This window comes from Danio rerio, chromosome 12, assembly GCF_052040795.2.
Source record: "Danio rerio strain M-AB ecotype USA chromosome 12, GRCz13ab, whole genome shotgun sequence".
NCBI lineage: Eukaryota > Metazoa > Chordata > Actinopteri > Cypriniformes > Danionidae > Danio > Danio rerio.
In genome coordinates, this window is record NC_141032.1 from 20,083,526 (window position 1) to 20,107,321 (window position 23,796).

A 23,796-nucleotide genomic window follows, 5' to 3' on the forward strand; every position below is an offset into this window, starting at 1 on the left:
AAGGGCGTCCAACCTGGTACTAGTAAGGTGTACCTAATAAAGTGACCCTGAGTGTATATAGTACAACATTATATTTAATGTTTTTTAACCTATGTTTACAACTATAATAAATGCTACAGCATTCTGTAGTGTTTGCTGCAGTAAACTGAAAAACGGTCTTAAATACTGTAGTGTCCTTTAATTTTTTTTACAGTTATCTGAGGTGTTTGTAGAATAATATATAACGTAAATTGTAGAGAAATAAATACAGTATTGGCTAATTCTTTTTATGGTACGTTAATTGTTGTATTACAACAGCAACTAGCTTACTATAGCTACTTACTTACGACTACCTTGATACAAAAAAACTATGGTATTTCATACATAATTACTGATGATAATCTGAAAACAAAAGTAACAAATTGGCAGAGATAACGTCAACGTTACCAACGTTGTAAAAATAATGCAATACGTTATTAAGGTGGTAACTTAATTGCATTCCGTGTACTTTATGTCTGCCGCTGAAAGCGTTAAAACATGAATGTGGAACAATTAAGAGAGCGTGTTGTTGTTGTTGTTTATCGCTTGTTTGTTGATGAAGGTAATACCGGATAACGTTGCTAGCTAGCATTGACCGCACTGGGGAAATAAACTAATAGAATACACGTCACGACAACATTACAATATCAGCAAATAATAGAAATACGACGCAAATACAGTCAAAAGAGACCTATTTTGAAATGAATGGCTGCACCTGCCAGTATTCCGCAGTGACAGGTGCGTGTACATAACAGGGATACATATCATCACTGTTAACGCATCCTTAACATGGACGACAGTAAATCAGCAAAGTAACATACCTTGTCCGTGTCCGGGTGGGAGCACTGAGTTTATGTTGTCATCTTGAGACCACTCAGATTGGCGAAATCTGTCTGTGATTTGCCCTACGCTAAACTCCCAGAGATCCAAAACAGGAAGTGGTAAGAATTGGAGGATTGATTTGGCAGCTGTTGCTTTTTTAGTCCACCAGAGGGCGTCAATGACTAATGTTGTTGGAAACTAGGACGGTAAAGGTTACTAGGTATAGTTCACATACAAATAAGAACTGTCATAATCTACTCCTCCTCCTCTTTCATCGGTTAAATACAAAATAAGATATTTTGAAGAGTACTGGCAATAGGTAGCCAATCATTTTTGCTTTCAACTTTCAGTTGTTAATATTTTTGTAGCATGAATATCAACGATTACTGGTTTCTTACATTCTTCAAAATATCTTCTTTTGTGTTTGATAGAAAATAGAAACTCGTTAATTTTTGGAGCCACTTAAGGGGTACAATGTAAAAAAAAATATGATCAATTAGTCATGATAGCAAATGTTTTTAATTCATTGTAACTTATTAAACTTATTTGATCCTGTTCTAACTTAATTTTTATAAGTTGGGCAAGCTGTTTTAAGTTAGTTTAACATAATATAAGCTCAATGGAATCAAGAGATTAATTTAATCTAAAAAATTTAGGGCAACCAGGGTTTTTTGCAGTGCACTTAGATTTATTTATTTATTTATTATTTTTGGTGACCTTTCTCTTTAATATGTGAATTTAGTGCTTCAGGTTATTCTATTTATGTACATTTTACTTTCAAACAACAAAGTAAAACATTTAGAAACTGTTTCTTCATGAAATTTTTTTTATTTAACTAGAACTTCCTTTAAATTTAAAATCTTTTGACTTCTCTCTTAGAATTCTCTTTTTCGTTCATCTATGTTAAGCTGCTTTGATACAATTTACATTGTAAAAAGCCCTTTAGAAAATAAATAAAATTGAACAACATAGCGTCATCAAAACGACTGAAAATCAGCATGTGACTAATTATTTCTACATGCCAAAAATACGCTAAAATTCGAATTAGGATGTTTAGGGCAACCAGATTACATTATTACTCAACAGAATGTACTTTTTTAGTGGTTTGTAAAGTAATTTTTCAATCAAAATAAGTATCTATTTCATATTTATGTACAGATTTCCAGCCCTGGTTAATACCTGTATGTATAAAATGCATAAGCAGCCTGCTATGAGGACATAGCAAGGGAATTCAGAACCACTCTGCAGATTTCAATGCCGTGGGTCATAGTCTATCATGTTTCAGAGACAGTGGGGTCCCTAGAAATATCATTACCTTTCCCTCCAGCAGAAGCCTTGGTGACAGATGACAGAAAACTAGTTGAAATAATTGTGTGCCACCCATAGGATAATAACTTTGTTGCTTAGCACCATTCAATCATCAGAGTGGGTGATGGAACTGCCGCTGACAATATTATTTTATTAAAGAAGTGCTGTTTAATGAAGAAAATATTTTTTCACACATTTTAAACATAATAATTTGAATGACTAATGACCGTAATATTTTGATTTTATTAGTTATTTTGCAAGATATTATGGGTTAAGTAAAAATGAAGAGATATAAGAAATTCTCCAAAAGAAAAAAAATATATATAAATTTCGAAATTATTCATACACTTATTCTATAGATACTTATACTATATCTCACCTACTGTATATGTGTGTGTGTGTGTGTGTGTGTGTGTGTGTGTGTGTGTGTGTGTGTATATATATATATATATATATATATATATATATATATATATATATATATATATATATATATATATATATACAGTTCAAAATTATTCATACCCCATGCAAATTATATATATTATTATTTGACTGAAAATGACCCAGACTTCTCCTAAAAGAAAAGACTATGCATTAATGGGAAAAAACTCAGCTGTTATTTACATTTGAACAAAAAGTGGCATGCCAAAATGATTCATACCCTTCCCAATAATCAATAAAAAAAAAAATCTTTATTGGCCATTACAGCAATCAAACACTTTCTATCATTGCTGACCAACTTCTTGCATGACTCCACTGGTATTTTGCCTAATCATCTTAAGCAATGAGCTCAAACTTTTTTAGGTTGGAGGTTCTCCTCGCCATCATACCGATCTTTAGCTCACTCTACAGATTCTCAATTAGATTTAAGTGAGGACTCTGGCTGGGCCACTGCAAAATGTTAATGTTTTTTTTTTATGCTAACCACTTCCTCATCGCTTTTGTTGTGTGTATTGGGTCATTGTTGTCATGCTGAAATGTCTGCTGGTGCCCAATGCCACGTTTCTCTGCGACTGTCTGATATTGTTGTTGAAAATTTTTATGTATTGCTCCTTTTTCATGGTGCTATTTACTGTGATTAGGTTCCCTGGACCACCAACTGAAACCCCCTCTGAAAACATAAGGTTCCCACCACCCTGTTTGACAATGGTTATCAGAATCAGAATGAGAAAGAGCTTTATTGCCAGGTGTTCACACATACAAGGAATTTGTTTTTGTGACAGAGCTTCTACAGTGCAGCAGAATTACAGAGACAGGACAAAAAACAGATCATAAATATATTTTAAAAATAGAAGTGGTGAATGCAAATATACATATTGTCAAGTGTACAGTATGTACAGGTATATTATATACAACATTATATGTGCAGCTGTTATGTGCAAATCGGCATGTAAAGTTAATATGTTGTGAAATAAGTGTATATGTGTATAAAAGTGTTTAACAAGGAGTGATGTTTGTTTCTCAGTTACTATCATCACGTGTTTATGAGATTGATTGCCTGAGGAAAGAAATTGATTCTCTGTCGGGCTGTTCTGGTGCGCAGTGCTCTTTAGCATTGACCATGTAAAGGTTTAAAGAGGCAGTGTGCTGGGTGTGAGGGGTCCAGAGTGATTTTGGCAGTCCTTCTGCTCGCTCTGGATAAGTCCAGTTCTTGGAGAGTAGTGAAGATTGTACCAGTGATTCGCTCAGCAGTCTGAACTCCGATGTAGTCTTCAGAGGTCGGATTTGGTAGCTGAGCTGAACAGTTATTAAAGTGCAGAGGACTAATTCAATTATGGAAGTGCAGAACAGTTGAGAGGGGTCTGGCTGCAGACTCGGTGCAATGCAATCAGAGCTACATCCAATTTTTTTTTAATGCGCTTACCTAACCCCACCACTAACCCTACCCGTCACAGTGACGTCACTCATTCCATTGAGTGCATTGTGTCTGACATTGCATCGCTTACATCATAAAGGCTACATCCAGATACTATTGCAACAGTTATGGTATTGTTAGGGTTGATGGCTTCTCCCTTTTTATGCCAAAAGAAGGCTACAGTACATCATTGTGGCCAAACAATTAAATTTTTTTGTTTCATCTAAATTAACAGAAGACCAGATTTTTTTGTCCAGATGACCATTTGCAAAGGTCAATAGGACTTTTTTGTGCCATCTCTGAAGAAGTGGTGTCCTCCTTGATCTGTGTCCATTGAATCCAGCATGTGCAGTGTCCATTAGACCGTCTGCCTTGAGATGTTGCCACCAGCAGAGCCCGAATTCTTCAGGACAGACTTGGTGGTGATCCTTGAATTTTATTTGTTAATTTTTTTAACTTCTCTCACCATCCTCCTGGCCAGCAGAGTCGTCCCTTTCAGCTTAAAACATATCTTCTGGTATTTTTCAGTGTGAAACTCAGTTTCTTTGTCTTAGACTTGACTGTAAAGGAACTCAAAACAAGCCAACAGCAGACAGCTTCTGTTTTTCACCTGTTGAGTTGATTAAAACAGCTGTTCTCAATGAATAAACAGAGTAATTAGGATGCTGCAGAACAGTTTTAACTATTCTTCAAAACGGTAAACTTTGGATTTTCCCATAGACTGACAGTTTGCAACCTGTAAGAACAATTTTGGACATGGTTCTGAAAAAAATGTGTTTTTCTACAATGATGCCTCTTGTAAATAGTCCTATTATCAGTGTTGGGCAGGCTACTTGAAAATGCAGTGAGCTAAGCTGTAGTGAGCTAAATGTAGCTTAAGCTACCCTTTGGGAAATGTAGCAAGCTAAGCTAAAATCTGCTTGGCAAAAGCTTTATGCTATTTTTTTGCTATTCTAGCAATTTTCATTTTTCGAGGCAACTTAATTCATTCCAAGTCAATCATAATTCAGTGATCAATAAAACTTAATTAAAAAAGATAAAATAAAAGATTAATTGTTTAATTCAACTATTTGCTGCATGTAATATGCTGTACAAAAGAAAAACGGCATCATGGTGGCGCAGTGGGTAACATGGTCGTGTCACAGCAAGAAGGTCGCTGGTTCCAGCCCCAGCTGGGTCAGTTTGCATTTTGATGTGGAGTTTGCATGTTTTCCCCGTGTTCGTGTGGGATCCTCCGGGTGCTCCGGTTTCCCCCACAAGCACAAAGACATGCGGTATAGGTGAATTGGGTTAACTAAATTGCCTGTAGTGTATGTGTGTGAATGACTGTCTGTGGATGTTTCCCAGTGATGGGTTGCAGAAGGGCATCCACTGTGTAAAACATATGCTGGATAAGTTGATGGTTCATTCCGCTGTGGTGACCCCAGATTAAAAAAGGGACTAAGCTGAAAAGAAAAATGAATGAATAAACAAAAAAAAATAGTATATAACAGTTAAAAAAAAATCAATAAAAAAATCAATAAAATGTTCCACATTTAAAATGCTTTAGTAATTAGTAAAGGGAAATATTCAGGAATACACATTATTTTGTATATAAACTTTTCATTAATGAATTGCACTACATAATGTAGTATCATTAGTAACCATCAAGAACTGGTAGTAATTACCATAGTACACTTTAGCCTTTACAACAGTACACTATATTTTCAATAAAAAATTACCACAACAAATTATTTTAAGTACTTCACTATTGTGTAGATAGGCTATTATCTTTTGGAAAAAGCCCATGTTATTTGCTGTCAAAACCAAACTGGGTGAAAAAAGTAACTAATTCAGAATTTGCCATGGGTATGAATAGTTTTAGGCTCGTCTGTTTATCTATCTAATGCAGGGGTGTCAAACTCAATTCCTGGAGGGCCTAAGCCCTGCACAGTTTAGTTCCAACCCTGCTTCAACACACTTACCTGTAGGTTTCAAACAAGCCTGAAGGACTCAATTATCTTGATCAGGTGTGTTTAATTAGGGTTGGAACTAAAATGTGCAGAGCTGCGGCCCTTTTGGAACTGAGTTTGACACCTGTGATATATTGTGTGTACACATTTACAGTACAGAGAGAGGGAGAGAGATGACTAAACAGCTGATAGAAAAGTGCTGAAATCTATCACCATTATCAGATAAGTATATGATCCCCTTTTACAACATGCAGCATACAAACACCTCATATAACCCCATTTATGACAGATTTATAGCCATCATAAAAAACAAAGCAAGAACATTGCTTTGGACACAATAAATGTCATACGGATCAATCACTGACATCATTTGTTGGCCAACACAACATTTTTAGTGAATGAGATGAACGAAGCGTGTTAAAAAAATATAAAAACAAGACGATAACACACAGTTCAAGTTCTTCACTTTTATTCTGCTAACAAGAAAAATAATAACAATGCAACTACTGACAAAAATATTGATAATGGAACAGAGCATTGGCAGAATAACAGTAAATTATGAAAAACAAATTCAATACATGTTCATATAGATATGCATATCTTTATTACCAAATAATGTGGTGCGAGTGGAAATTGGGCAATGAATCAATATTGCAACATAAAAATAAAAGATAAAAAATGTTTTTTCCGATATAACAACATGCTGAAAGGCATAAGATGTACACAACCTTACAAGTCTTAAAAAATAAAATTAAATCTGTATTTATTTCTTTAAGACCAAAGTATTTCTAGTCTATAGTGAAGAATGCTCATGAGTTTGAGTTGATGTCCAGTTGACTGTGCAGTTAATAGAAATGTTATCAGCACACATCAAACTCGAGGAATAAACTATTCAACTAAGTGTGTTTACATCGTCATCCTATAAACAAGCAATGGGTGTAAAGGATGAGGAATACATCAGCATTTTAAAACTGTACGACAAAACAGACTGAACATGGCAACTGGCAAACCTCACACTACTTCACTGAATTCTTTAGGAAAAGAAACATGATTTGGTTTCTAATTAAAATATACATTTCGGCATTTCATATCACCTTTACAAGGCCCAAAAAAGGGACCAATATGGTCAGAACAAAGCCTGTCTGGTGCTGTGCATTCGCGAGGAAACTAGTCTACAAATCTAGTTACAATTTAAAATAATTTAAATCAAAGACTAAAATTCTCATAAATAACGCCTTCTTTAAATGAGCTGGTTTGTACTTATCAAAATGTCAAATATTAAAACTGATGTGTAACAGAACCCTTTCGTTCGGTTCTTCTGACATATCTGCAATGTGTTGATATAGACAAAACCTTTGGAGACACGACTTCTGCATGCAGTCTCGTCATATGATTGGTGCAGATCTGTCATTTGTGACTGTGGGTCGTAGCCTGACCGTGGCAAATGGATTCCCACCCCTGAAGAGAAAAAAACAGGCATTTTGATTGAAGAATATAGATTTAGTTCTTACATGCTGTACTGATTAAAGGAATATGAAAACTCGCCCACTATTTCCTAACCCTTATGTGTTTAAAACAGAAAAGAACAGTGTTAAACAGAAATGAAGACATTTTGAAGAATTTTAAAAACCGGTAACCACTGACTTCCATAGTATAAAAAAAAACAATACTATGGAAGTCAATGATTTCAGGTTACCAACATTTCTTAAAATAGCTTATTTCATGTTCAAAGAAAAGAAGTGAAGGGTGAGTAAATGATGACAGTATTTTTACATTTGAGGTGAACGATCCCTTCAATTCTGCTTAAAGTTACTCACCCAAGGAAAGGAGGCATTGAGTGACCGTTTGCCAAAGACACCTATTGCAAACAGAAAAAAAAGTATAAGTATAAATGATGATAAACTCGGCTTCCATTCTTTAGAACTTAAAGTGTGGAATGTATTTTCCCTGACAGACTGGTTTGATTAGGATGTCAACACATAATTCCGTCACTTCACTAGCCGGCTAAGAAGCTGAAACAATCACTATGTCCTGTGACCTCATCATATGCGTCAGGAATCTTGATAATCTTGAAACGCTTGCTTTCTTTTGACTGAGTGTTGACAATCTAACCATAACTACTTTAACAAACGATGGTGAACCGTAAACAATAAGTACACAGTACTGAGAAAATACCGGGAGTCAGACAAATTGATATAAACAGACGTATCTTCCTATTTCATATTTCATATTTCATATTAAAATGCAGAAGACCATCAGAAAAAGAACAGGCGCCGTATACTCTTGTCCTTCCGTGGTCTGTTTTACGTTTTTAGAAGCCACAAGTTGTTAGAATACAAAAAGGACCAAATTTAAACTTCTTTGACACACAGTTTTCAGAATTATTAGCCCCCCTGTTTATTTTTATACCCATTTTCTGTTTAACAGAGAGCAGATTTTTCAACACATTTCTAAACATAACAGTTTTAATAACTCATTTCTAATAACCGATTATTTTATCTTTGCCATCATGACAGTAAATATTATTTGACTAGATATATTTCAAGACACCTCTATACAGCTTAAAGTGACATTTAAAGTCTTGACCAGGTTAATTAGGCAGGATTGAGTAATTAGGCAAGTTATTGTATAATGATAGTTTATTCTGTAGACTATTGAAAAAAATATACAGCTTAAAGGGGCTAATCATTGACATTATAATGTAAAAAAAAAAAAAAACTGCTTTTATTGCGGTCGAAATAAAACAAATAAGACTTTCTCCAGAAGAAAAGATATTATCAGACATGCTGTGAAAATTTCATTGCTCTGTTAAACATCATTTGGGAAATATTTAACAAAAAATAAAAAAAAAACAAATGGGGGCTTCTGTAAACTGTTCTACCGTCATATGACATGCAATTTAGCTTTAAAAAAAGTTTATAATGACCACAGAGAGCTTGTCGATTTTCCAACAAGACCAAAACAAAATGAGTGCTAAAAAAACAAACACATACACACACACACACACATTACAAGAGTAATCTATTTCTAATGACCGCACTACAAAATGCACCCAAAAACAAAACAAAGATACATTTCATAAAAACGGGACACATTTTCTGTATTGTAAAGTGTTACAGAGGTCACTTGTCATTTTGGTATTTGTAAAATCGTCTTTTGTAGAAAAAATGCAGTTTTTGGAGGAATGGTGAACAAGCTGGGGTGCGTTTTATCAAACAACGACGTAACTCGTGGCTGAACTATCATAGTATGATTCATCGTTTGGGAAAAGAACGATGTAGTAACGAGTGTTTCCCAAAACCCATAGTTTCTCTGTCGCAGATCCATCGCTTGATCCACGTTAGCTATAACATAAAACGCCCATAATGATGCTCTAAACAGGGTGGTAACAACTTCATTAGAGAAAGACCCCATAATTTCTTTGTGCAAATGATATTGTTGATATGCACACACATTTAAAAAAAATCCAATACTAGTTTTGATAAAAACATGCACTGCTTTTCCATAAGAATTGAAATATATGTAAATGGCACATATAGAGCCTATGCTTACTTTATAAATATTATTAAGAATATTTCATATTCTATTTTAAAACATAAAATCACTTTACAAAAGCTAACACGCATTCTAATAATATATATTAATTATATAAATAAATAAATAATGAAGCGATTTATTACAAATTAAATTGAATATTTATTAGAAAATTAAAAAAAAACTAATTTAATAATAATATTAATGATGATTATTATTATTATTATTATTAATATTATTATAATTAAGTAGGATATAGTTTATTTTGGATTTTTTTTTAAAGTCTACTTTTACAATTTGACACGTGCAAACTACTGCAGAAATGTTCTAACCAACAGACCCATGCCATATACAGTACAGATACTTAATAAATAACCTATTATAAATTTAAAATTATTAACATAGGCTATGATTTTTGTTTTCACATGCTTTGGAGACAATGTAAATTCCACTTTTAACTAATAGGTCAACTACAGCTTTCGTCATGAGCCAGGGCTGTGTTCAAAATGACATCAATGTTTTCAAAGCGCACTGCGAAGGGAGCGCACCTGTAAACATCAAGATAAAACTGAACTGTAAAAATACTTTGAAAGCAAATTACACCCAAGAGTAATGACTTTAATGCTTTTTAAAAAAAATCATTCCAAGTTTAAATGTTAGAATGTTCCAAAAGAATAGGGCATAGGGGGAATAACTGGGAATAGAACACAACCAGGAACTACGTTTCTAACTACAGCTCCAGAGGTGTAGTTGCAAGCATACAAGTTTGCGATGCAGTTTGTGAATGTTCGTTGGAATGACGGATTTGGGAAATGCCAAATCAACAAACAATGTTTGTAACGACACAACTTGCGACCTTAGTTGGCTAACAATGGTTTTCATAAACACACACCTGGTTGGCAGACTTTAGTCTCTGAATGAAAACACAATAGTATACAGGTCTGGGAAAAAAAAAATTGGAGACCACTTGACAATTTCCTGACAATTTTCCTAGTATGTGCGAGTAAAATTATTACTATTTTATGAAGTTCTGAAAACATTCTTTCCAAATTTCATATAAGAATATGAAGTCTATAAATAGACTGTCATACTGAGCCTTTTTAAAAAGAAAATGTTAAATGGTCAGAATAACCTTTTTTAAATGAGTTGTGATTTAAAATCAGTGTGATTTCATCCCAATAAAATAGAGTTTTCTCAAAGAAGTAGTGTCAAACTCAGAAAAGAAAAACTCAAAAAAAGGCCTAAAAACATGGGCATCTTTTTTATATTTTCAATTTGGATGAAATGTCTTTAGTGTCATCAAAAAATAAATAAATAAATAAATAAACAATAATAATTGATCACATAACCTAAAGGGGAAAATTGAAGGGGTCTCAATACTATGTTCTCAATATCTGTATGCATTTTCTTGGTGTCATCTGTGTACCATCAAATGCTAGTATTCCATTCAATGTAAATGAATCTAAAAGTTTCAGTATGATGGTGATGCACTGAGGATGTACACGAGGCTTGAGGTCACTCAGGAGAGGGAGCCAGATCCTCAGATACAGTTTGACACAGGATGATATAGTGCAGCTCTAATCGTCTACACTCTCCTTCACAATGGCAAAACCAGGTAGGGAGCATTTTTCAGATGTCTTTTTATTTTTCACAATGATAGTAATGCTGAACATTCATCTAACCCCTCCCTAGGCCCCCTGGCAAAAAACAAAGGTTACATTGCAGGTTTTAATACACTCTCTTTATTTTTGTTCATACCACTTATATAGACCTTATTTATACAATAAAGATTTTAGAACTGACCAAACTGAAAGCAAAAACTGACTACTAGTGAAAACACTTGCATGTGTTTGCATTATTTTCAAACTAGATAAAATTGGTTAAATTTGGTTATTTTAGGGCCCGTACACACCAAGCCAACGCAAAACAATAAGCACAGACAAACTATGTTGTAGCCACGCATTGGCTCACGTGTGGCTCCGTCTGAATCAAGAAGCTGCATGTAACCTCACCAAATGTATGAAGGCCAACTAACATAAGAGTACACGATCTGCTCCTGTGCAAGAGGATGCATTTTTCTACTTTGAGGGGAACAATATCTGTGTTTATCAGAGTAATTGTCACCTTCCATGGAGAGAGTCGCTGCAGCAAATAAGTCTGAAAATCTAATAATCCATACAGTTTGCAAATATTTGAGATATATATCGAAATTTAAGCCGGTCTCTTTGTGATCCTTCTTGGTTTGCTCTTATTCGTTGCTGAATAACCAGTCAGAGTGCTCTCAGATATAAGAAGAGAAGCTCAGATGTAACAAAGGCAATGTGTGGAACACACTAAACCAACTTGACCCACCCCTGACCGACAGACCAATGAAGCCCAATGGCCGACCAGTAGCCTGGTGTGTCCCGGTCCTTATAGCAATAATTATATTTAAATCAAATTCTTGCACTCTAACTGATATTAAATGACTGCTGCACTGCTTTAATGAAAGTGCATGAACTATGTTTGCATAAAACTGGATGATCATGTTCTCCAGCATGTTTGGAGATACCCCAGGAAAAAAAGCATCTCAAGTTCACTGGTAGTTTACAGTTGTCAAACTTTTTTTGAACAGTGACTTTTAAGTGAACTTGAAAGAGTATGTGCTGAGTAAGAAAGTTTTTCTGGTTGAATTCCTATGATTTCTGGCTTTTTCCAAATGTTGTCAATCAGATGCTTGATTAAAACCTCTGACTGAAAAAAATGAAAGTCAACGTTTACCTTCAACTAACTGTTCAGAACCATTAAGAATCTCATACAGGTTTGCAATAAGTTAAAGATGACACACATTTCATGTTTGTGTAAACTACACAAAAACATTTAAAACAGGGGTGTCCAAACTTTTTGGGCCTAGGGCCAGACGCAAAATAATAAACTTTGTCCCGGGCCACACAAGCATACATATGTATACAGTACATACATACACATACATACATGTGTGTGCGTGTGTTTGTGTGTGTAGTATGTATATTATATGTGGTTTTATTTCCTATATTTTAAAATCATAATATATATATTTTTCTCACCGTCAACTCTGTTAATGTGAACAGTGATGTTGTGCCATAGATTTCAGAATTGATGAAAAGTCAGAGGTGAGTCATATAGTAAATATATGTAGCAAATCACAGGTTCTCAGTGAACTTTTGTTTACATACATCAGTGAAAATTATATATATATATATATGTGGAGCCAAGCAGACTCATCACCCTTTGTGCAAGACAAATTTGGATGAATCAAAACTCTTGTAAAACAGGGCAACAAAAAAAAACTGGTGACGACTTGTTCTCATGTATTTCTATGTTCACAGAGAAAGGGGTTGAGAACAGCTTAATGTCATTACCCAAAGCGAAAAAAACTTCTGTAACGACGGACGCGAGTTGCTGTCGCATATTTTTTCATTTTCACCTGTGATGACTTTGGTAGGAAAACACACAACGTTGAAGTCACCAATTTGTCCCATTAATCAGATCGTTTTACATCACAACAGGAAATGCTGCCTAATTGAAGGCATGTGATAGTGACAACCAGTGGTTATTTATTGAATTAAAATATTTTTTGTACAACGGGCTAGATTTTATTAATATTGATAAAAATCCTAGCCGGCCACGTAGTTTGGACACCCCACATGAATCTCTTCTCACAGGATTTATCTTGGTCTCTCACCAATTATTCATAACCATCTCATTAGTAAACATAACTATTTTACATAGCGTCAGAAAGTGGCCAATTCATAAGATTTTGCATAGCCCTTTCAGTGAACTACGACTCAATGTAATAAATGCTGTTCCATCTGGAGATTTATTATTGATTGCAGAACCAGCTTTACTGACAAAAAGCGCACACAATCCCCTTCGAATAATCATCCAGCCCTAGTGGTAGATTAAAGGTGCAGTAGGTGACTGTCTTCAGAAACATTTTTTGTTGTGCTGGTTGGAAAAGCGAAAGTCTCTTTACATTCCAACAGTAATGATTAAAGTAAATGATCTAAATGGGCTTATATGTATTTTTATATTCTGGGCAAGGCATAAGACAAACAAAAAAAAGGAAGGATGACACCATGGCTGAAGTGTCTCTTTTAGACAGGTACTGTTATGTTTTAAAACTCTTTTAGTCATGCAAAGCTGATGTAGATTGTGTTGTTTTATGAATGGGTTATATGCACAGAAGTGTAGTTCAGCAACTGAAATATTCCGGTGAAAGACTGATGTGACTATTTTCGATTTTATTTGGTTCTTTTACTGCTACGACAATATAATTTTTTATTTAGTTTAAAAACAAAACAAAGTCAATAGCGGCTATTCCACCTAGCCTGCTTCACTGAGTTTTATATTCACGTTGTTTCCTTTTTGAACAATACAACCTGACACACTCCCTATATTGTTTACCATACTACTCTAAATATTTGGTCTGAAATAGCATGCAAATATGTCTTAGTAATAAGTGTAATTCCTGCACTCTGCTGGCCAACCACTAAGCATACAGTAGTGGCTTTAGTTTTGCTTGCTACACAACTGAAAATGTGCTAGATATAATAAAGTTTTTCATTCAAAGTTGTAGTATTATAAAGTACTATAAAGTTTTCTAACTGGTGAATAACATGATCTAGTGGGATGTCCACTGTCATCTTTAAGGTGCACGTTTGTGATTTCAGGAGGAGTGGCTTTGGATGGCAAGGGGGGGATGGTAATTCAAAGTTATTATGCTAATAGATAGCATTTTGGCAGACCGCTCACTGCACCTTCAGCTTCTGTTCAGTGCATGTGTTTACGTTAAAGTATAAACGGACAGACCTAAAAAACAAAGGTTCAAATCTATGCATTAAGACCGCTAGAGTAAATGCAGCCATTGCACACTCATTCTCCCTTTTCTATCTCTTCCTCTGCAACTGTCTTTGCACTTAGCATTTCTTTCTACCATCAAACTGTGTTTACCGTGCTCTGTGAAGAGGGGGTGGAGGGCTTGATGGGTCTGTCCCTGGATGAGTCACTGTAGTCAGGCGGGGGCAGCAGAACAGGCTCCTCCACCTCCTCGTCTTCCTCCTGTTGCTCTGGAAGATCAATATGGCTACTAAACGGGCTCTCCATTCTGCTGCAATAAATAAATAAATAAATAAACATATATATTAGTGTATGTACACACACACACACACACACACACACACACACACACACACACACACACACACACACACACACACACACACACACACACACACACACACACACACACACACACACACACACACACACACACACACACACACACACACACACACACACACACACACACACGTTTGACTAATTTAAAGGGATTTTATGTCTTTGCTTCTTAAGGCATAGAGATATTATAAGTTTAATGAGGACATATAGATAGACTTTTTTGCATATAGGTGGACTTCAGTGGTTTTTAACTTGCAAACTTTAATTTCACTGTAGCTTCAAATGGCTCTAAACAATCCAACGTGAGGAATAAGGCTTTATATACAGTGCATGCGGAAAGTATTCATAGCGCTTCACTTTTTTCACATTTTTTTTTATGTTACAGCCTTATTCCAAAATGAAAATTAATTAATTAATTTCCTCAATTTTACACGCAATACCCCATATTGACAACGTAAAAACATATTTTTTGAAATTGTTGCAAATTTATAAAAAATAAAAAACCTGATAAATAACATGTACATAAGTATTCACAGACTTTGCCGTGAAGCTCTAAATTGAGCTCAGGTACATTCTGTTTCCACTGATCATTCTTGAGATGTTTCAGCAGCTTAATTGGACTTCACCTGTGGTAAATTCAGCTGATCGGACATTATTTGAAAAGGCATACACCTGTCTATATAAGATCCCAGGGTTGCCAGTGCATGTCAAAAGCCCAAACCAAGCATGAAGACAAAGGAATTGTCTGTAGACCTCCGAGACAGGATTGTCGAGGCACATAGATGGGGAAGGTTACAGAAAAATTTCTGCTGCTCTGAAAGTTTCAATGAGCACAGAGACCTCCATCATCCATAAGTGGAAGATGTTTTTAATCCACCAGGACTGTTCCTAGAGCTGGCCGGCCATTTAAGTTGAGTGATCAGGGGAGAAGAGCCTTTGGAGTGAATGCCAGGTGTTACGTTTGGAGAAAACCAGGCACTGCTCACCACCAGGTTAATACCATCCCTACTGTAAAGAATAATGGTGGTGTAATCATCATGTTGTGGGAATGTTTGTCAGTAGCAGGAACTGGAAGACATGTCAGGATAGAGGAAAAGATGAATGCAGCAATGTACAGAGACATCCTGAATGAAAACTTGCTTTAGGGTGCTCTTGACCTCAGAATGGGGCGACAGTTCATCTTCCAGCAGGACAATGACCCAAAGCACACCGCCAAAATATCAATGGAGTGGCTTCACAACAACTCTGTGAATGTTCTTGAGTGGCCCAGCCAGTGGCCAGACCTAAATCCTATTGAACATCTTTTAAAGTATTTTTAAAGCATATTTTACTTGCGTCTCAGACTTAGTTCAAGAATTTTTTTTCTTGGTAATTAAAAACTGTGATTATTACCATTCTTTCAGACCAATGAAAGAAAGAAAGAAAACATCTTGAATGACAAGGGGTAAATTTTCATTCTGGAAGTAAACCAACTTTTTAATGAATAGATAAACCTTATTAAGTCCCAGTTGAAAACCAATCACTTAAATTTAACAAAAAAGCAGACTTACCTGTTTGGTATCGTTGTCTCATTGTAAGACCGGCAATAAGAAGAGGGAAACCATCCCCGTCTGAAATTGAAAGCAAAAAAAAAAAAAAACATCTATAATATCCATATACATTTAGACAAATATTTGTGTTTAGCAGTTGTATGACTAATAACTAGCGCTGTAGTGGCACCAATGTAAACGATGCACCATGTAGTATAAAGAGTAGATTTGGTTTTGGTTGCTTAGGAACTGTCACACCGCCAGCTGTGGATAACTTTGAACTGAGCCTTCAAGAGAGCGTCAGTGCATTAAGACGTTTTCACTTCTCAAAACAGTAGTTACAGCATAATGGCTGGTGAGGGAAAAATCTGTGAACCCTGGACCTCTGAAATGGCAGAGCTGGTCGGGGATAACAGAGCTGCTCATTAAAATATGCAAAATAAAGACGAATGAGACCACACGAAGTGACACTAACGCCTCCACTTGCAGCAGGATTATTTGTGATCTTGTTTGTGTGTTGCTATATGGATAAATCATTCATTTAAACTGATAATACGATCAATACATGTGTCTGTTCTGAAATTACTTGTGCTTGTGTCAAGCCATGGAACTGCAAACACTTTCTTTAACCCCAAAAAACTGGATGGTTTAACTTAATGAAATTCCGCTTCATCGTAATAATGAATACATTTTAACTTCATAAATGATGTTCATTATGCACATAATCTGAGCCAACTCTTTATTTTAAAGCTTCACAGTGTGACAATTTATCATTATTCATCATTAAAGTCTGTAAAAACTGCAAATTTAGCCATTTAAATATTTAAATAAGACTGATGACAGAGGGCAGCCTATCTACTATTTGCATGGTTACAATTTCAAGTTGACATTATCGGAAAAGAACCTTTCCTTTTATTATTAATGATTATGAATACATGCTAAGGGATTAAGGGATAGTTCATCCAAAAATCCTCATCATTTACTCATTCTCCACTAGCTCAAAAGCTGTGTTTCTGTCTTTTGTTAAACACAAAATAAGATATTTTAAGAAATGCTAAGAACTGGTAGACATTGACTTCCATAATTATTGACTTTTTCCGTAACTATACAATACTATATGTCAACTGCTACCAATTTTCATTATTCTTCAAAATATGTTCATTATTTGGTGCTCTGTGTCTTTTATTCTTCAGCCGAAGCCTAGTAACTTTTAAAGACACGAAGAACTAATGAGAGACAGATTTAGCAGACATATTAGAGTGAGACCTCAATCTCATAAAAGCCAGTGTAAGTTCTGTGTGTGATTGTGCTGACAATGTGCAAATTAAACAACACAGATGCAAAAGCTCACTTCCATAATGAACAACAACACCAATCCAAGATGCACAAATTAAAAATAATCAGGCTTTGTAATCAGCTTGATGGGGTGACACTATTTTCTGCTGTTCCAAGTAAATAAAATGTGAAGTAGCGGAGAAAATACAAGTGCAACAAATCTTAAAAATTACACTTGTCAAGGACTTTCCATTGGTACAGACTGTTAGCAAATCTGACTCTAAAATAAGTCAGTTTATTTAAAGTTTCATGCAAGTACTGAGAAACCAAAAGCACAGAATTAGCCTTTCAATCCTAATTCTATACTAAACCCTTAAACCTATGTCTTCTTCCTGGCCCTTGAGAAGGAGTAGGGTTGGAAAACATTACCCTAAGAAATGCGACACCATTACACACTCGTCATCAAATGTCAAAGCTAGCTCATACGTCACATGAGATGTCGCTTGCGCTACTCAATCAAGAATGTGCAAGCACAGAAGCGTTTAGGATTACTTGTTCTTAAATTTTGATTTTAGAAATGGTTATTTTTCAGTATGACAGTGTTTTCAGTTTAAACCTCCAGGTTTCTTTAGCTTTCAGGTCACGAATAGTGAATATTCTAGCAAGAAGCACAAAATTAAAACAACATTAACGTTACACCAGATGTGCTGTAAAACGCAAATTCCCTGCTACTAGACTAGGTGGCCTACTCTGTCAAGTCATCAGGTATCGGAATTCAAAATGTGCTGTGGGACTAACAAAAATTGGTTATTTATAGGAGGATCTTTTTTCTTTTTAGTTCTTTTTTCTTTATAGTTATACTTTTTTCACATAGTTTTCTTTGAAGAGCATGGGACTTAAAACATAAACATCATTAAGAATGTGATAAAGCAGATAGCTGTTTGTAGTAAAAAAATAAATAAATTAATTAAAGTTTAATATGTGAATTGTTTACATTTGTGAGTTATTTCATGCTTGTTTGGACAGCTAAAACTGCTATAGCTGGTGTATTGAGGGTAATTTCTTGAAGGATAAGCCTTCTATTTGTATTAGTAGGTATTATTCCATTTGTATTCCATTAGGTGCTTCCCAAAACCCACACTTATGCACTATTCTAACTAAATAGTGTACAGTAAGTAGGGCACTATAAAAAAATAAGTGCACTTTAAATACCCGGATAACACACTCGTTAAATTGAAGTGTGGAATGTTGGACACTTCATGCACTTAACGGCTGCTGCTTTGCTCACGTAGCAGAAGGGGAGGAACTGTATAATTTCTGGCACTGATGTTGGATTGCTTTATTTATTTTGGATTGTGAAAGCAAAATTCTCCTACAAGAGCGATTATACCACCACTCGATGGTAAATGCGGTTATACTTGTGGCAGGTATTATTTGGTAGTTTGGTCATTTATTTCGCTAATTTGGCAACCATCAAACGTCATCAGAGAAACAGTTTGAATTTCTGCTAGGTTAAAAAAAAATAGATTCAATTTGATCCAAAAAAAAACATGCTCCATTTGGGAGGACACTTCATCCATATACCATGCTGTTGAGTGTGCAAGTGCATAAGTACATAATGGACAAATAGCAGAGTGTTAAGTTACAAATTTAATTAAGTTGTCCCCCAAAAAACTCAGCAATTGTGCCGTTTCAGCTCATTTTAAATAGGTTATTTAAACAAACAGCAAAAAACATTTGAGTGTAGCTAGATAATTTGATTGTTTCGTAAACCAGCAACATTTAAACAATTATAAATGTTTGCTAGATTGTTCTCAACCCGTGTAGTGATGTTTGTTCATGTTAAATATAAATAATTCTTTTTCAGAAAAATTTATCTCGTCTGTTGTTATTTGATTTATGTTTTGGGCTTTTGAATTTCTGTTAGGGGTGTTTTGTGGGACTTTTCAGGGTGTTGCAAAGGTTACAGCCCACTGGAAGCAATCTGTGTTTGAGACAGCACTTAAAATAGCTGATCGGTGCGCAGGTGTGTTAATTGAGGGCTGAAAAATTGCAATGTCTCCCATGCCCCTAAGGGCCCAAATATACTATACTTCAAGCAAGTGAGATGTCACTTTGAACAAAGTCGGACTGAAATAAAGTCACTGAACACATTTAGAGTGTTGATTTATTCAAACACCATGTAAATAAAAGCTAAAGTGGTACTGCTTTTTATGTTTAACATTGTAAATCTTCTTTCACTTTAGCAATCTGCGTAATAAAGTGATATGAATAAAGATGACTTCACTGGAGTGCGGAATTGCCAAGCTGGCACAAATATTATTTACATCGCTGTTATCAGATGCTATGTAAACTGTTGATTTCTCATTACAGTTCCTCTCTCAGTGTGTTTATTTCCACTATAATCAGTGTTGGAATGTTCATCTAAAATATAGCACTCAGAGATTCTTTCAGGGAACTCTTAAAGGTAGAGTTCACCCCAAAATTAAATCCCTTCATTGTTTAAAACCTGTTTGAGATTATTTTTTCTTCCGAACACAAAACAGGTTATTCTAAAAAAATGATGGTTGATCTATCATAATCTTTTTCCTACTACTGAAGTGATAAACCAGCATTTACAAAAAAAAATTATATATATATATATATATTTTTGTGTGTTCAACAGAAGAAGAAACTCTCAAAGGTTTAAAACCACGAGACGAAGAGTAAATTACTTGGTAATCCCAGTGGAAAAAGTAGTTAAAAGCAAATAATAGGCCGTTATGGCCTATTTCCACTAAGAGGTACAGTACGGTACAGTACGGTACGGGTTACTTTTATCAAGCTTGCGTTTCCACTGCCAACAGGGTACCCTTTTGGTGGGCGTGGTGTACGAAAGAAAGTTTCAGACGACATAATTTTTAGGAAATGTTATAGTAATGCAGAACGGGTTATTCACATATGAAATGAGCTTTTCTTAAAAAACGGATTTGTGTAAAAATGTTTATTACTATTACTTTCAATGAACATTATTTGATTATAACTTCAGATCAATAATGCAAAAAAGCCTACAGTAACGTCTGCAATTATATGAAATAAATAAATAAATGTAACATACATGAACACATTTAGACCCTTACAGTCTTCGATATGTTACTAATTACAGAAAAACAACACACTGCATACATTTAGTCCTTATTCGGGTTTAAAAACAACACGCAACATATAGCCCACAGTAAGAGCAAACCGCTCTTTAATCTTCAGCAGCACATGTAACCTCTTTTAAAAAGGAATTCCATCATTCTGAGTTAATAATAGTCCAAAAGACGGATATAATAGTTAAACATGGCAGTTTGTTCATGTTTTAGACATCATTTGCTGCTGTTTTTCCTGGCTTCTTTTTTGTTTTTTTGTGCTTCACTCTCACGTTTGTCCCTTTTAAAAAGATTGGATATCAATAGCGTTCAGCTGCGCTTCTAGCTCCTCCTTATGGTACCCCTTGGGGCTGTTGGTACTCTTTGCAAACTGTGACCAAAAAGTGGAAAGGCAGAAAAAGCGTACTGAACCAAACCATACCGTAAAACTCAGTGGAAAAGGGCCATTAATGTTACAAACATAGAACCAAGAAACAACTAAAGTAATACAGATTTGAAACACTTTAAAGTGTAATGAAACACACAAACATGTTTTTTTGAGATGTTGACAGTCATATACGTGTGCCATGCTGCTAACAACACTATCAGGACACATATATTTCACAAAAAAATTTAAATTGGTTGTTTTCTGCATTATTTCGAGCCAATTCATTCTTGCGATTTGAAAAATGTGACATCTTTAAGCTTTTATCATTAATTCATGAGAAAAACTTCAAACCAGTCAGCGCACTCTATTGTGAGGTGAAACTTTATTAATATGCATGATAGCTTCGAAGACAGTTTTTACCTATTTAGAGAGACGTCTCAGAGAGACGGCACGTTGTGTCGCCAACCATAATTAAAACTTGTGGAAGAAGAAGAATTGTTTGGAGACATGGGTCGTCAGTGTTGCAACAAAGGTTTTGTTTTCAATTCCCCGCTATGAGAGCGCAGCTGGACTCACGTGTGGATTTCAGTGGTCTGCTAACACGCAACAAAAAATCTGTTTGTAAGGAACATTTTTTACCCGAGAGCTTTTGGCATCTGGAAATGGTAAAAATACAGATTCACCACTCATCTCCTTTTAAAAATAACGTGGTTCCAGTTCATGTTTATTGTCCCGTCTCTACAGATTTGTTATGTGTGTGATCAGTGTTCTTAGTTTGTTTATTAAGAGGCAAAGATAGTTAGTATCGTCAACAGTACTCTTTCAGTTTTAAAGACATAGCTTAGTCAAAATGATTCATGTCCCTTTAAGGATAAAAAAACATCTGCCCCATTCAGTGGTCCACTTACTGTCCGGTATGTTCAAGTTCTCCGTACAGCCATCCGTCCCGCTCTTCCTGGATAAGCAAAATAATGATGTCTCCATCCTCAAAGCTCAGCAGCGTTTCGTTATTCCCTGCTGTGTGGGGGAAAATAGTTTGCACCCTGGTCTTCTTCGCCGTGTCCATGCCGCTAGACACTGACGTAGACCGAGACAGGCCGTTTTCGTCTAGACTGTCCTGATCTGTTGATTTCAAAGCAAGCACAATTTATGTGACACTAACGAAAGATAGTTTGAAGCAGTAATCAGCTAAATGAGTAATCATAGCGACATTTCAGAGTGCCTCATCAACACAAAGACTAGTGCGCGCTTGATTGTTGAGAGGATAAATGGTGAAGTCTGATTGGATCAAAGTATGAGAGTGCAGTTAGCTTGCCTGAATACTGCTCTGATGAGATGGGGCTTTTGGGAGCTTCCTGGGAGAACATGCTGGCCAGTGGGCTCGTGTGGGCTTTAAGTGATGGGGCTGGCGGTGGAACAATTGAACCAGAATTGGTCTGAGGAGAAAAACAAAGAGGACATATTGTCAGTGTGATGTTCCAACCAGTGATGCTTAAGTTACAAGAAAAAAGTAATAAATAACAAATTACATCATTAAACTTATCTTTAAATTGCATTTCTAATTACTTTGCCTGTAAAGTAACTTAATTACATGACTTAAAATCCATAGACAATAGAAGTTAAACTAAAATGAACATTTGTTAAATATTATTTGTATCAAAACATTTGAATGACAAATGAATGACAAATGAATGACACCATATTTCATACATGCCATATATTGATAAATTTCATATTTCTTTGTTCAATTGTTGGCCAAATCTAACATTATTAAGCTGAAAAATCTGGTAAGTATTCCAAGTAACTAGACAATATTCTGCTTCACTTATTTTGGGAGATAAGACCATGATTGGTTTAATGCATATTATGCTCAAAACACACCTATAACTCATTAAGAGAATAAGCACAACCCTATTAGACCATGCGTCAGGGCGGAAAGAGTAATTTTCCTTCCTTAAAATAGTGGATTCGGACATGCTCTCAAGGCTTTTGCACCATGCTCTTTGGACTTTGTACCTTGATTCTTAAAATAGAGCCCTACTTCTGAGCTAGGCTTTCCACAACGCTCTTAATCCTGGTTTACTGTCATTCCAAACACTTCTTTTAACCCTAAATTAAAAGCCGTGTTCACCCCGCTTTTCAAAATTGACATGCTTCCATTAAGGACATTTTAAATTGACACAATATGAAGAGTTAAGGAAACAAAGCTATTGTGTAAAAAGGAAGGGTGCAGTGTATATATAAAACATGCTATAGCTGAACTCCTAAACAAAACTAGATACATTTAAATAATCATATTAGAGGCATACTAGTTATATGCAATGGTAAATGCAAAAATTTCAATTTACTTACTGTTTACTTCTGGTTCCAAACCTTATTATTTGAACACAAAAGAAGATATTTGAAGAAAGCTGAAAACCAGTGACGATTGACATCCATGGCAGGAAAAACACTACCAGATTCAAGATATCTTCTTTTGTTCAAACAGAAAAAGTTTTGGGTGTAACACCCTTTGAAATAGTGTTGCTCACATAACATATATTTTTAATTATTCCAAACTCATTTCAGAAGTATTTGGAATGAAAGGCTCTTTGAGATAGTGTCAAAGTCTTGTTTGTTAGTCATGCTGTAGCAACTGCTAAGTGGATTTCCTTGGTTTTCTTCTTCGTGGAGTTTTTTTTATGAGAGCACCCTCTGGCCTTTGGAGGTAAATTACTATTTATCACACAACCATGCTTCCCGAACAACATGTGCATGACAATCATAGCTTTTGGATTAATCTCAAGTTGTGCAGCCCTAA

At 35.3% G+C, this 23,796-nt stretch overlaps 3 protein-coding genes across 9 annotated transcripts in view; all 3 read right to left on the reverse strand.

Annotated features, from left to right (window-relative positions):
- The window catches only part of tecpr1a (tectonin beta-propeller repeat containing 1a), a 52,680-nt gene extending 51,719 nt beyond the window's left edge, over positions 1–961 (reverse strand). For all 6 annotated transcript variants that reach the window (XR_015504011.1, XR_015504010.1, XR_015504009.1 and 3 more), the window contains exon 1: positions 840–961. The gene's annotated coding sequence lies outside the window, so the exon portion shown is untranslated. The remainder of the gene's footprint in view (positions 1–839) is intronic.
- The window catches only part of ccz1 (CCZ1 vacuolar protein trafficking and biogenesis associated), a 171,492-nt gene extending 157,513 nt beyond the window's left edge, over positions 1–13,979 (reverse strand). The window contains exon 1 of the mRNA XM_087274738.1: positions 13,620–13,979. The gene's annotated coding sequence lies outside the window, so the exon portion shown is untranslated. The remainder of the gene's footprint in view (positions 1–13,619) is intronic.
- Positions 6,411–23,796, reverse strand: part of baiap2l1a (BAR/IMD domain containing adaptor protein 2 like 1a) — a 44,608-nt gene continuing 27,222 nt past the window's right edge. Inside the window, exons 9-14 of one of the 2 annotated variants that reach the window (XM_087274736.2) lie at positions 22,312–22,432; positions 21,905–22,118; positions 16,242–16,301; positions 14,464–14,620; positions 7,776–7,816; positions 6,411–7,416 (exon numbers count right to left, since the gene is read on the reverse strand). In XM_087274736.2, coding sequence (XP_087130862.1) covers positions 7,344–7,416; positions 7,776–7,816; positions 14,464–14,620; positions 16,242–16,301; positions 21,905–22,118; positions 22,312–22,432 — 666 coding nt within the window. In that variant the 3' untranslated portion in view covers positions 6,411–7,343. 2 annotated transcript variants of the gene reach the window in all.